The sequence below is a fragment of the Platalea leucorodia genome, assembly GCF_965183815.1.
Source record: "Platalea leucorodia genome assembly, chromosome: 5".
Classification (NCBI taxonomy): domain Eukaryota; kingdom Metazoa; phylum Chordata; class Aves; order Pelecaniformes; family Threskiornithidae; genus Platalea; species Platalea leucorodia.
In genome coordinates, this window is record NC_138827.1 from 62,198,559 (window position 1) to 62,213,359 (window position 14,801).

At 45.3% G+C, this 14,801-nt stretch overlaps 1 protein-coding gene across 2 annotated transcripts in view; it reads left to right on the forward strand.

Annotated features, from left to right (window-relative positions):
- Positions 1–14,801, forward strand: part of FN1 (fibronectin 1) — a 54,103-nt gene that overhangs the window by 38,870 nt on the left and 432 nt on the right. Inside the window, exons 30-44 of one of the 2 annotated variants that reach the window (XM_082313429.1) lie at positions 256–411; positions 1,192–1,305; positions 3,005–3,274; positions 5,154–5,341; positions 6,445–6,532; positions 6,714–6,890; positions 7,128–7,217; positions 7,435–7,614; positions 8,169–8,258; positions 9,080–9,546; positions 10,130–10,268; positions 11,763–11,927; positions 13,201–13,326; positions 13,916–14,022; positions 14,340–14,450. In XM_082313429.1, the coding sequence (XP_082169555.1) occupies positions 256–411; positions 1,192–1,305; positions 3,005–3,274; positions 5,154–5,341; positions 6,445–6,532; positions 6,714–6,890; positions 7,128–7,217; positions 7,435–7,614; positions 8,169–8,258; positions 9,080–9,546; positions 10,130–10,268; positions 11,763–11,927; positions 13,201–13,326; positions 13,916–14,022; positions 14,340–14,450 (2,468 nt within the window). The remainder of the gene's footprint in view (positions 1–255; positions 412–1,191; positions 1,306–3,004; positions 3,275–5,153; positions 5,342–6,444; positions 6,533–6,713; positions 6,891–7,127; positions 7,218–7,434; positions 7,615–8,168; positions 8,259–9,079; positions 9,547–10,129; positions 10,269–11,762; positions 11,928–13,200; positions 13,327–13,915; positions 14,023–14,339; positions 14,451–14,801) is intronic. The other variant, XM_082313428.1, reaches the window with a different exon arrangement.

The window sequence follows — 14,801 nt, forward strand, 5'->3', positions numbered from 1 at the left end:
GGCATTTAGTAGCCTTTAAAACAACAAAAATCCTCAACTAACATTGATATGAGGTCAGTCACCTGCACATCAAGGTTAAGGCTTTTTTGCTCTGGGCTAGCATGAGGGACAAATAAATAGCAACATGTGTTCTCTGTTCTAAGAAGCACAGCCTAGAAAAGAAAGAGCAGAATAAAACTCATCATCTAGGAGGTAACAATGGAGGGAGGGTTTCCTGTACCAACATACTCAGAAAAAACTATTTTTGTTGTCCAGAAATAGACACACCATCCCAGATGCAAGTTACCGATGTCCAGGACAACAGTATCAGCATCAGATGGCTCCCTTCAACATCCCCAGTCACAGGGTATCGGGTGACAGCTGTCCCCAAGAAAGGACATGGGCCCACAAAAACTAAAAATGTCCCTGCAGGTAAGAGTACATGACATCCTTCACCAGACCTGTAAAGAATGCAAGACGTGACCACTAGAATCAACACTATCAGGCACTAGGCATATGCTCGAAGCCAAACTTTCTCCTGCTTGTACCTTTTTTGCCATCCTGCTGACTTCAGTTGGGTCTCATCCAGGAGAAGCTAGGGCAGATTTTTGCCCTGAAAGCTTCGCATTTCTTTTGACACCACTGTGCCGCAAAGGTTTGTTCTTGGCAACCTCAGTGTTTCTGAAAGGCACCTGGATTTCAAAGAAATGCCACTGGATTTTCTAGCATCCAGCAAAACTTCCTCTGAAATCCTTCTGAAAGTCACATAACCCTTGGTCATAGCATGGACTCAGTCACATGCTACAGGTTTGACCTTGTTACCACAGAATCTGCCAAGTTAGCTCTCAGGAACACAGTGGGTTTTGTGGGATCTGCAGAGATTAGCACTCAGGGATGCTTGTGATGCAGTTGGGTTAGTGGTCAATCCTATCCCAGAAGATGGTAAAAGCTGGTCTGCTCTTGCTTCACTTTTTTTGCTGTGCTAACCTGCCCTTTTAGCTGTGGGGCCTTTGAGCAGGTACACATAGCAGATGCCTTGTCCTGCACTGCCAGAGAGGCATAGTGCGAGCAAAAGGTAAACCTGATGTGTCAATCCTATCTCGTTTTAATGACATATGGCTAATATAGGTCCTTCATTCAAGGCTGCTTAGAGGCCAATGCTCGGCAGCTTTGTGCAGCTGCAGATGGACTAATGTTGTTCTTTCCTGCCAGATCAAACACAAGTCACTATTGAAGGTCTGCAGCCCACAGTTGAGTACATGGTCAGTGTCTACGCTCAGAATCAGAATGGAGAGAGCCTCCCCTTGGTTGAGACAGCTGTCACCAGTATGTATTTCACCTCACGGTAACAAAACAGATGTTATCTATTGATGTCTGAATCTACCATGCAGTATCACATCCCCAGGGAAAGCAAGTGGCAGGTGCCTAGTCTCCAGGAGAATGCAAGGTGGTCTGCCCTGTGATAAGTACCGTGCACCTAAATTGCAGATGCTGGCAAAAATGCAGTCCCTCTCCCTCAAACACTGGCAAAATGCAATTCCCCACCCCATCAAAATGCTGCGCTTCTGATTTTCTTTCACTAAAGCTGCAAAATCTTTTTGGGTTTTGTTTGCCTTCAGCCAATCAGTGGAAAAAATGTGCAAAGATCTCCTTTCTGGAGCTAGGTGGCAAAAGTGATTACTGTTAAGGGACTGGACTTGGCTTGGGAGCACTTGCCCTGTGCAAGGGAGTAAAGGAAACCACATGAGTTATCAGAACTTGGGATGAAGCACTGCAAAAGAAAGGACAACTCAGCCCTCAAATTGCTCTATCTGCCTGTACAAAACAGCAGTACTGCTCTGGAAACAAAGAGGAGGGAATATCTGTGATGTAAAGTGCCTTTTTCGGGGACACCTCTGGGGTAGGGATTTTTATGCATATTATTGCCTTGCTCAGGCTTGTATTCAAAACCACAACTTAGCCCCAAATACTTACAGAATTGTCCTAAAGTCAACAGGAGCTCCTCTGAAGCTTTGCAGAGGTGGGGAAAGAGTGCATCTCAGTTTCAAGCCAACAAATTCCTGGACAAAAATCACCTTTGCCAACTAGAAAATGTAGAAAATTCAGGACTAATATAACATGGCAAATAAAAGAAGTTGAAATCTTTTAGAAAAGCATAATTTGGATCCAATACGAAGGTGATATGCCGGATCCTCCCATTTTGTGTAACAAACAAATATAGCTCTGTGGTAGCCACATTAGACTTCTGTGGAGCAAAGCTCACTTACCTTGCTGTCTAGCACTGAGCTCCCACCTTGCTAGGAAAATCCAGTGAATTGGTGTCATTAGGAAGCGTGCGTATCACCCAGTTGCACCTGTGGACATTCCCTGTGCACTCGATACAAAGCTGAAAAGTTTGTTTCTAACCGATTTTAAAATATAATATACTGAGTAATTTGCTTTCTTGATAAATGTGTTAATTGGATATTAATTTATGAAAGAAAATAGCGGGACTGATTCTCCTTGGACTGGCGCTTTGCACAGAAGCTTACAATAGCAAAAACCAAATGCAGCACGAATCCAAACTTACCGAGTCAGGTGGGCTGTCTGGCTGCCTTTAGCACTAGGAACCAGTTACTGGCTCTGGTGGTAGAAGTGGGTCTTAAAATTGTCGTTTCTTTTTTCCTCTTGACCACTGCTAGGTAGCTTAATGCTGCTAGAGTTGTGTAAAAGGGGTTTCAGTGCCAAGGGGACTCAAATATAGCTAAGAGTTGGTGTCCTGGCTGCTTTGAAGGTGGTAATGCCAGTCCTTTTTGGTTTCAAGAAAGCCAAGATTGCCTTTGTGCTGTCTGGCACCTGCAAACTCGCAGCCTTACTCTGCACAGCTGTAAGCATGAGTGCAAGGTACAGCACAGAGGAGAATCGAGTACCCCGTCTCCCGCACAAAACCGAAAACTGCTTTGCATGTAGTAGAAATGCTTTTTGTTTTCCTCACCCACAACTTGCTTTTTATCACATAACCTCTTACCGTTAATTTGCCTAACAGACATTGACCGCCCTAAAGGACTAACATTCACTGAGGTGGATGTTGATTCCATCAAAATTGCTTGGGAAAGCCCGCAGGGGCAAGTCACCAGGTACAGGGTGACCTACTCAAGCCCTGAGGATGGAATCCATGAGCTATTGCCGGCCCCAGGTGGCGAAGAAGACACTGCTGAGCTGCATGGCCTCAGGCCAGGTTCTGAGTACACTATCAATATCGTTGCCATATACGATGACATGGAGAGCCTGCCCCTCACTGGGACCCAGTCCACAGGTACACCTTTAACTACACCACCCAGCAGGCCATGGCAGCAGTGGCTTCTGCCCTGTTGGGTAAACTGTGCTTCCATGCGCAACTGGTGCTCCGTGCTGGGGAAGCCCCAGGGGCAGCCAAGGGGATGTGACTGCTCTGGAGAGATGGCTTAGTTGGTGCTGGAGAGCTGGCTGCCAGCGGAGTCAGCCTACATACACATTAGGGAGGGCAGGGAATGCAGGAAAGATCAGCAGCATTGAAGAGCAGATTCTAGGGAAAAGAGGGATGTTACCTTACAGCCTTCTCTCAGTTCTCAAGTGGATCAGTAATGTCCGGTCCCTAGTCATGGAGCCTCATTCATGGTGAACCAACCTCTCACAATGTTCTGGTCTTGTCTTTAGGATATGGGGCACCTCCAAGCAGAGGCAGTTACCAACAACAGAGAGATTAGGGCAGCTTTCATCCCCCAGGGTCTTCACCGTTGGATGGAGCAAAAGATCAGCATGAAGGGCTAGGAGGTTGCTTAACCCTCAGGTCTCACAGAGCCTCTGGATCCTTCACTGGCACTGCCCTAAGGACCACAGCCCATGTGCACACCCACACCCTGCGCTCACATCACCTCCACAAGAAGAGGACGTGCTCCATTCAGGAGAGTCCCTTATGTGCCAGTCTGATCCAACTTCATGTAGAATACATTTAAAATTCCTTTGTGAAAAAGGAAAAGGAACCTATTGCTTGAGATAAAATTACTCCAGCAAAAAGCTTCCAGCATTACCAGACGTGTCTTTATTACAAAGGTAACACCTTTGCAATAAAGGTCTGCCATTCATTTGTGGATGAAAAGTTGGCACTATAATTCCAGGGGTGTAATGAAGACACTGGTTCCTAGTGTAGATTGCTGTACTAAACTGAAGCAAAGTGCTGTAATGATTGAAACAGCTGGCTGACTACTTGCCAGAAATGCAAATATAGTAATTTTTGAAACTCACTTTCTGGGGTTTACCCTTTGTAGGCTGTTCAAAAGCGTATTTCAAGTCATTCAAGACTTTCCATTGGTTTTCATGGGCTTTAGATTGAGCTCTGAGCAAAGCAACAAGGGAGAATTATCTTCTATTTCCACTCTATAAAATTAGAAAACTTCACAGCAACATGCTAATAGCGGGCACTATGGTAAGGTATATTGTTCCCCTGTATACCGCCCAAGGCTTACCAACAGTAAGGCAAGAAAATTTTTCAATGGATGCTCTTTTTTTTTTTTATGCAAACATTTGTTTTTAAAGGTATCAGATGTGTTAGCTCATGAACAGACTCCTGCGTGATGAGCCTTATGGCCACCACAGCTCTGCTTTTCCGTTGCCTTGCTCTCTGTGTAGTAATTTACACTTGTGTAAGTGGCTGTAAAATGCTTCCCCTCTGCATTTGCAGTATTTTTATATCCTCTTTGCAATTCCTGAGCCTGCTTCCTACTTACTTTTGTAAATCATCCATCATATTTTAGAAATGAACAGAGATAGGCAAGTGAAGCAGGACTAAACTATTAGCTGTGTGATGAAAAGCAGAGACAGGCAGAAGAATTAAAACAGACTGGCCTACTACAGATTTAAGCACCTCCCAAAGCCTTCACCTTTTATCACAGCCAAGTGTTGTAACTCACCTAACTTCAGGGTTAAAGCATTGAAATCTCCTTATTTCTGTTGAAAAGCGTTACTGTAGATTTGAGAATCTCCTCCTGAATACCTTGTCCTCTTCCAGAGTGCTTTATGCCTGTATTTGCAGAAGGCACACCACTTTCCTGCCCATGTATTTCAGGCCTAAACCTGTTTCATGTTCAGGAGAGAATATTGTTTTATCCAAGATTGTCTTCTTTAAACTAACCATGTGCCAATCCGGATTTTTGCAGCAATTCCACCTCCAACAAACCTGAGGTTTACTCAGGTAACTCCCACCAGTCTTACCATCAACTGGAATGCACCAAACGTTCGCCTCACTGGCTACAGAGTCAGAGTGAACCCCAAAGAAAAGACTGGTCCTATGAAAGAAATCAACCTTTCTCCGGACAGTACCTCCGCTGTCGTGTCTGGATTAATGGTAACTCTTTTCTTTGGGTAATTCAGACTGTGTTGTGGGAAGGAGATGTTAGGAGAACTTGAAGCAACTTCAAATTCCTGGGTCAGGAACCTCAGCTGGAGTAGATCATTACAGCTCCTAAGGGCCTGACTCTGTTTGAAGTCTGACTAGCCATCAGCTGTAACTACTCGTTACTGAAGTTTTTAAAAGGCAAGGAACTGGCCTGCTGAATCTGCAGTCTTTCCTCTTCCTCATTTAGCATGGAGAGACTGGGTGCCTTAATCAAATACGAATTGTCAGGTTCACAATCAGCAGTAACCCAGTAAAATGCTTTTACTCATCTCTCGCAAAAAGAGGTCAGATAAAATGACCTAATGCGAAGGTTTTCAAGCTGTGATGTGGGAGCTCTGGCAGTCTATTGCCTATTTTTAAGACATCTACAAAATGTAAGTAAAAAATGCAAGTCTTCTGTGAGTAGGCTTAAATTTGCTATATTGCCATTTTCTCCACTGGAAACATTTCAGGAGTGCCTGAACTGGAAGAGGCTGAAAATCACTGCTTTTATGGTTCCTGCTATCTTAAAAAGCTACTGATCTGTTTTTAAGGAGTTTTATGAATCATTTTCAAAAATGAGCCTTAAAAAAACATTCTAGTCTAAGTGGACTCCTGGTCTGATGCAGTCAAGGATGAAAGACCATGCTGTAACTTCCACCATTCTTTTCTCTTCACAGCAAGAGCACCTTATCATAGCAAATGGCATCCATTAACCCCAGGAAAAACAGGATGTAAATTAGGTTTTTCTGAAGAATCAGCTTTGAAGCACAGATTCCAAAATGAGGGATGATAAATAAGCTTTTTCCAGGATTTCCTCTGCTCCTGGGTGTGCACATGTGCACTACTAGTATTATCAACAGCACTTTTATCAGGGTCTATGTCTACTCTTTTATTACAGCTGGAAATAATTAGAATTATCGTGTCAGTCCTTCACTGATTTATTTTAAGGTTTCATACTTCAGTAACTGGTGACTAAGAAACATGGCTCCACCAAACACTGAATGAGGGCAGGAGTATTTCCCACTGTGCCAGGTCCTTCTCATAACATGCTATAACTTTGTCCATTCTAGGTAGCAACCAAGTATGAAGTGAGCGTATATGCCCTGAAGGACTCTCTGACCAGCCGACCAGCCCAGGGGGTGGTCACCACCCTTGAAAGTAAGTAGTGATCCTCCACAAATGACCAGTTAGTACTGTGCTGGGTGCAGAGGCCGAGATCCTACTCTGTGTCAAAAGCAGGGCTCTATGCAAAGCTCCAGCAAAGGCCTTCGCAAACACTTAGCTGGTAAAATTGACAGTCCCCACAGTACTGACAGGAGACCTTTTCCTTCTGGTGCAGATGTTAGTCCCCCTCGCAGGGCCCGTGTGACAGATGCCACTGAGACAACCATCACCATTACCTGGAGAACCAAGACTGAGACCATCACTGGCTTCCAAGTTGATGCTGTCCCAGCAAGTGGCCAGAACCCCATTCAAAGGACCATCAGCCCTGATGTTAGGACTTACACTATCACTGGTAAGTGAGGGGCGTCTGCAGGTACAGGAGCTTCCAGGGTCATATTGGAAGGTACACTGGGTTCTTGTTTAGTAGGTGAATTTCCTTGATGAGGAATAATATAGGAACAAAAAGAAAGAAAAAATATCTGAGTCATAAAGACTAGTCTCCAAGAAGAAGTTGTTGAAAGACATTCTGATGTCCCTTTTAGATGGCTTCCTCAGATTAGCTAACATTTGTGTTTCAACTTCATTTTAGGCTTGCAACCTGGCAATGACTACAAGATCTACCTTTACACTCTGAACGAGAATGCACGCAGTTCCCCAGTAGTGATTGATGCCTCCACTGGTAATGATCTTGTCTGACTTTTCTGATCGTGCTAACACATAGTAATCACATATGGTCAGGCAGAAGTTGTCTATATCTGATCACGTATAATATTTACTGTGATTTACAGCAATAGGTTTTACTCCTGAGTTTGAGAAGGGTGTCAGAAGATACAGTTCAGATGAAGAATATGCTTGCCTTTACAGCATTTGACTTGTTTCCTTTTGTTTTCACCTAGCTATTGATGCTCCTTCTAACCTGCGCTTCCTTACAACCACAAGCAACTCCCTCCTGGCTACCTGGCAGCCTCCACGAGCCAAGATCACAGGCTACATCATCAGATATGAGAAACCTGGCTCACCAGCCAAGGAGGTTCTGCCTCGCCCTCGGCCCGGGACCACCGAGGCTACTATTACTGGTACCTGTCTCTGTTTTGTTCGGGAGCATTTTGCCTGAAACACTTATATTTGAAGAGAGCGGGGAGGGCCTAATTATAAAATGTGTTGATGTTCAGCTAAGAGAAAGACCAAGTTTTGTTCCTTTATTGTGGTTTCTAATGACAGACAGCGGTTTTACAAGCACACCTGTCCTACAAACACAATACACTTCTCTAATCAGATCAACCATCAGATTTGAACAATCCACAGATGTTTGTTTCCACTGCCACCACAACTGTCATCTGTTCAAGGAAAAAAGCCCATGACTCTGGCACCCCGTCATCAGTCACATGTTCTGAAGATTCATTATGTTTTGTGTCTGCAGCATCCATGATCCCAGCTGACATGGTCAGATTTCAAACTTGCTCTGAGCAGCAGGAGGCTGGACTCTATGTACCGTCCTGAAAAGCTCAGATCCAAAATGCACATACCCATACTATAGCCATACCCACCTCTCATTCTGCCTTAGATCCCACACATAATCATAAAAGAAAAGCAACTCTTAAGATTGCTTATGTCCTTCCTCCTGCCCTAGGTTTGGAACCAGGAACTGAATACATCATCTACATCATTGCTGTGAAGAACAATCAAAAGAGCGAACCACTGGTTGGCAGAAAAAGGACAGGTAAAACAAAGCTGTGGATTGTTGTGTGCCAACAGGAGATGATGTCTTCCACTTGGGGAATACAATCTCAGGACTGAAATAATAATGTTATTTAAAATACCCTGTTCAGCCACACCTGTTTATGAGTCAAATAGGCTTTGTAAGGAGGTTTTCCTTTCTGGGATGCAGGAGGTAAGATTCTGAAGTTATACGAATCACATTTAGCTGCATTTGAACACTAAGAACAGAACAACATGCTTGGTGCTTGATTATTGCCTGTGTACCTAATTCATAATTAAATTAGGGTTGACACTCACATCTCCACCTAGCACATGATGGCATCAAAGGCAGTATCTGTTCATTTCTTGCCCATTGCATTTCTCTTACTTTACACCCTTGGCAGTGTGAGATTGAGGTACCTGTAGCAAGCAAAATACCAGCTGTATATCCGAATGTGATAAAGGAGCTGGTTTCGTACTGCACACCGGTGATTTTTTTCTTAAACTGATAAGTTCTTGTAATCATTTCTTCTTCTCAATTTGAGCAGTGGTGACTTCTTTGGGTTGCAGTGTTCAAAACTGTTGCTCAGCTGTATGAAAATTTCATACCAACACACTTCTTATGCCTATGTATGAAAGATATATTTATATACTATATAAATATATAGAGAGATAGAAATTACCTTCACAATCACAATGACGTCATAAAAAGTGTGTTGCATCTTGAGATGATTGCTAATCTTTGATGCTTGGAGCAGTGCACAGCATCTACTCTAGCTGCTGAATTTACCATTGTTAATTTGCCACACTTTGCTTTACGGCTTCTAACCTTTCTTTGGCTAGATGAGCTTCCCACGTTGATTACCAGACCGCACCCCAACCAACCCGACATTCTCGACGTACCTTCCATTGACGAGGGGACCCCTTACCTCACAAACAATAGGTATGACAATGGAAACGGTATCCAACTTCCAGGCACCTCTGGGCACCCACAGACAATAGGACACCAGGGTCAACAAGTCTTCTTTGAAGAGCACGGCTACAGACGGCCTGTACCCACTACAGCAACTCCCCTTAGGCCGGGGTCAAGACGGCCACCACCAAATGTAGATGAAGCGATTGAAATCCCTGGGTACCAAGTGCCTATCATAGTTGAACCTTCATACCCGCACTCCCGTGGGCCCAGGCGCAACGACACCACAGGACAAGAAGCTCTTTCTCAGACAACCATCTCTTGGAGGCCATTGCTGGAGAGCTCTGAATACATCATCTCATGTCAGCCAGTTAGCCAGGATGAAGATACTCTGCAGGTAACTGAACTGTCTTAGCTATAGGAACGGTGTTAGCCTCACCTGTGGCAGCAGATGTCTCGTGGGAGTCCGGCCCTTTACTGTATTAAGGGGGTGGCAGTCAGAGTTGGCTTCAAGAGTCTTACTAACGTGTAGCTGAGAGCAAGATAAATGCCTCCCTTCTGTAGCCTTCTCCATGAAGGAGAGGATAAAACTGCTAAAACAGAAAGCCCTTGAAATGCTGTCAGTATCAACATTTCACCAGGGAAGGGGGCAGTCAGGGAGACAATTGGGAGTTTCAAAGACTGAGGTGCTGCTTCTCCAAGCCAAAGACTCCCTTAGCCCTTCTCCTTTGTCTCCCTTGGTTTCTGTTTCCCTGAAGTGGCAGTAATAACATATCCCTCATGAATCATAGTCCAGAGTAGTCAAGTTTAACTTGGTATTGTTTGAAATTCTCAGAACGTCTAAGGGGAACGGGCTGGCTCCATTAAGGTATAGAGCACAGAAGGCAACCTAAAGACCCTGTCTTTCCTATGAGTGGGGTGACACCTAAAGAGTAATCGCTCTTCCCTTTCCGGTGACGTGGCATTGCCTCCTGTTGCAGTTCAGGGTTCCCGGAACTTCCTCCAGTGCTACGCTCACTGGCCTTACAAGAGGGGCCACCTACAACATCATAGTGGAAGCCCTGAAAGATCACCGGAGACAAAAGGTGCTGGAGGAGGTGGTCACAGTTGGCAATACTGGTAAGTCACAGCTTTATGGAGTCTAAGTGAACCTGTGCTGTTCCTGCCTCATTTCCCGTACTCGAGGCAACCTACCTGGTGCCCGGGCTTGAGAATAGTTCAGAAAGGAAACTTCTGCAGACATGGAGAGTTCGTAGCAGGGCGCTGGGACAAGTGATTTGTGAAGTCTACTGGTTTTGGATAACTGACACACTGACGGTGTGACTAGAGCTATTCTGATCTGATGTCTAATCATGAAGAATGTGGTTTGAGGCTCCATACACTCTTCTAGGGTCAGTGCCCAGGACAGAGCAAGAGATGCAGTATTTGCCACTCTCAAAAGAAGTCGGGGGTCACGCTGGTGTGACAGATTCCTGCCCAGCAGCAAAGATCTGCTGTCACAATAACAGATCATGCTTATGGGAAGGTGCCAGTGGCCAGCTTAACTGCTCTGTCAGTCATTTGCCACTGCTTCTGTGTTGCTTATCTAGCAGCACCGCTAGACCATCCCGAAGGTCCTAGACCATCCCGAAGGTCTGGCAGCAGGGCAGGCTGCCTGCAGAGATGCTAATTAAGCGCAAACAGGCAGCACTTAGAAGCCATGTGACCAACCACAAGTACTTGTGGTCAGAGACAGCACTTGCCACAGCTGGAAAGCCCAGAGCCCACACACACCCTGTGGGACCTGGGCTTTGCTTTTACCAGCACAGGGGGCTGGTCAACAACTCATTTTCTCTCTTTCCATCTCCTCCTGCGTGTATTTGGAGGTGAAAAAGAAGAGGAGGACAGGATGGGAGAAGAGGAGATGAAGAGTTAGGGATTTATGTTGTCCACCCATTGAGCTTTTCCATGCAGGCCCCTACTGCCCGCACCTCCCTGGGAAATAAAGCTGTTTCTCCCCTTCCAGCATCCCATTTGCCTTATGTCTGTCACAGACTGAACTGAGAGCATTAACTCTTGACCCTGATCATCACACACTGAACTGGTGGTTGTAAAACACCGACTTTTCAATCAAGGCATGCACCTCAGGTTGACATCTGTATACAACAGCATGGCTATAAGGTCTGGTCGTCTCCTTCAATCCCCCTGCCATGAGCTAGTCTGAAGTGCCCCCAAAAAAGTACACATGCAGCTACCAACCTCCTGCTGTTCTCCAGCATCTCACAGCATGTTTCTCTTAAAAACAGGCTAAGTCAGGTTGTTGCTCTCCAGCAGCAAATGCAGAAACTCACACTTGCTTGAAACTTGGCAAATCAAAATGAAAATAGCCTTCATGTCAGGTTTTTTTTATCATTCCACTGCTCTGACACATGCAAATGGAAAATAAATCACAGGGAGCCTGGACTGCTGACAGAGCCATCAAGTATATGCCCATGGGGTAGCTCCATTACTGCCAGGATATTGTGGGAAGAAAAAAAAAAAAAAAAGCATGTATTCAGTGAAAATCATTCTGTCTTTCAGTAGTTCCTATTGCTGTGTGTGATGCCTGTTTCTTTTTTTTTTTTTTCGTTGCAGTGTCTGAAGGACTAAACCAGCCAGCTGACGATACCTGCTTTGATACTTACACTGGCTCCTTCTATTCCATTGGCGAGGAATGGGAGCGATTATCTGAAACTGGCTTTAAACTCTGGTGCCAGTGTTTAGGCTTTGGCAGTGGTCATTTCAGATGCGATTCTTCTAGTGAGTAGCTTGCTTTTGACCATCCCTGTCTCTCAGCTCCCTGAGCACTAATGGCATGTTTGACAGAACCAAACTGATCCAAACACGATGCAAATGAATGCAGGCTCTCAAGTTTTTAAACCAAATTGGTGTTTTGCATCATGAGAACTGATGGAAAACTTTGGTTACTTCTGAGCTGTGCAGCTTATCTAGTATTGCCATTCACTGCATCAGCAACAATCGATATTGTATTGATACGTAATGACTTTTTCACCAAAGTTAACTGTTTGTTTTATTTTCCGTACCCTTGCCAGGCACGTCTAGGTAATGTGTAAAAGTGAGACAGGCAAGATGCCTAAATGATACTATCTGAGTAGCTATTTAAGAAGACAGCTTTGAGTATTAAATTATGGTTGAATCTTCATCTCCTAATTATATACATCATTGCAGTGGGCCAGACAGAACTTACGTGGATTTCAGTGGTATTACAGCAAGTACTGAGTCTGTTTTGCATTACAGCCAGCCTTTGCAAAGCATCTTGCAGAATGAGTTTTCTCATTTTCTCAGCTGTTCTTTGAAGCTCTGTCAAGCAGGCAACACCTCTGCCGGGGCACTAAGTTTTATTCTTTGCAGGACTGTGGTTTACATGGAAGAGTATCAAACTTCCTGTAAGGGAATGGAACAAAAGTCTGTGATTGAGGGGTTTAACACAACACATATCCAACTAATTTAAATTATGCTTTTAAATTGCGAAGTAAGCTAAGCAAAGAGGGTATTTCTGCAATTTGCATAGATTCAGAGGAGTGACTGCAGGGAAGACACTTATTTTAAAGCATTAATATTTGTATTTCATCATTTCATATGCATGGCTTACCTGTTGTGTTTTGTAGTCTCTGTGATACAGTTTTACTGGGTATTTGCTCAAAAAGAGCATTTAAAATATTTTTCTCCCCGTGTCTGCCCCATGTCTATTAAATTCCCTTTCATTTCACCTCTCCTCCTATTAGCCAACCCTCCTCCACCTCCCCAATCTTTGTCACAGCCTACTTGCTCTTTTCCTAAGAGCCTCTAGCCACTTCCAGAGCTGTAACGGTCCTCGCCAGTTAAAAGCTGCAGGAGCTGAACCCATTTCCAGCAGGAACCCATTTCTTCCTTGGGACTTACATGAGCTGAAAAGATTCTTTCTCCTGCCCCTCTGTTGGTTCCTGAGACAACATCAAGCTGTTCTCCTCCCACTACGTCACTGCAGTGTGGGGGATAACTCCTGCTTCTCTCGTTCCTCTGCCTTCTCCAGAGTGGTGCCATGATAATGGTGTAAACTACAAGATCGGGGAGAAGTGGGACCGGCAGGGGGAGAATGGCCAGATGATGAGCTGCACCTGCCTTGGAAATGGAAAAGGAGAATTCAAGTGTGAACCTCGTAAGTCTCCTTCTGATGTTAATTTAATTGAGGTCCCATTCAGGAAGTTTCAGCATCTCAGGGCTGTTCCCATTAAGGTCCTGCCATGGGGGCAGGTAGAGTATCAGTATGTCTGATTCAGTGACAGATTGAATCTGTTCTCACAAGAGCTAAAGGCATAAAACTCACATTCCCAAGTTTGAAAAGAAGAAAACCCTCTTTTGTTAGCTAAGATCGCAGCACACTCAGCATCTGTCTGCGCTTGGCCCTGGAGCCACACAAGAGGGACACGTCACTGCACTAAGTGGTGTAGATTACCCTGATCAGTAACACAGGACTTTTCTGCAGGGTCTGTCCCCTGAAGATCCTCTAGACTTCACACTAGGAATTAAACTGCATTGCTCTTGTCAGGCAAATACCCTCATGTTCCAGTTTAAAGTGTCTGGAGAGCTATAAAAATGACTGATGTTCCCCCTGCGAGTCAGTGAGCCTCCAGTCAAACAGGGAGAGTGCGGTGGCCAGAGGCTCCTGTTCTGATCACCAAGCTGCTCTGAGAATGCTTAAAGCCAAGCACAGGCCATGCAACTGAGCTCTGCCTGTCCCTCCCCAGATGAGACTACGTGCTACGATGATGGGAAAATGTACCAAGTCGGAGAGCAGTGGCAGAAGGAGTACTTTGGGGCCATCTGCTCCTGCACTTGTTATGGAGGACAGCAGGTAAGCAGGAGGGACTTGGCATGCTGAACACAGGGAATGAGGAAAGGAGGCGCTGCTGGAGTGCAGTCCTAAGACTGCTGGGTTTCAGGTCAGATGGTGTCTAATGCCTGGCCAAAACAGGCCCATATAAGAAGAAAAATAATTAGTAGGAGAGCATAAGTACTTGCAGGGACTTGGAGTCAGGGCCTGCGTGGTATAAAATGCGAGCAACCTCCCTGGTGTTGGTGGAGCTGTACCCACACGCGTGAATACTGGCAGCTCCTTGGCCATCCACATCAGTGTGGTCTGACCAGCGCACGCACGTTCTGTTTCTCTAGGGCTGGCGTTGTGACAACTGCCGCAGACCCAGCGTGGAGGTGGCTCCTGAAGGCTCTGCTGGCCATACGTACACACAGTTTACACAGAGATACCACCAGGCCACAAACACCGTGAGTACACTTTCCTTCTCTGCCCTCCCTTACTGTGAGTCTGGTGTATAGCACAGATGCGTGGGGTCTGTACAGGGTTCGAGGGATAAAAGCAGCGTGCAGCTTTCTGCTCGGTCAGAAGTGCATGGTAGCTGCTGATCCAGCAAACCATCACTCTGCACAGCACAGGCTCACACTTCCACACACAGCGTTCAGTGCCACACTCACATCAGCGGGGCTTCTCGTTTGCTAGCGCTGGGATGCGCCTGCATGCTCTGGCGGTAGTGCATGTACCTCGTCTTCACTTGCTGCTGTAAACCAGCTGTGTGCTTTGTGCTGAGAAAACTGAACGGCTACACAGGCTGGCAACAA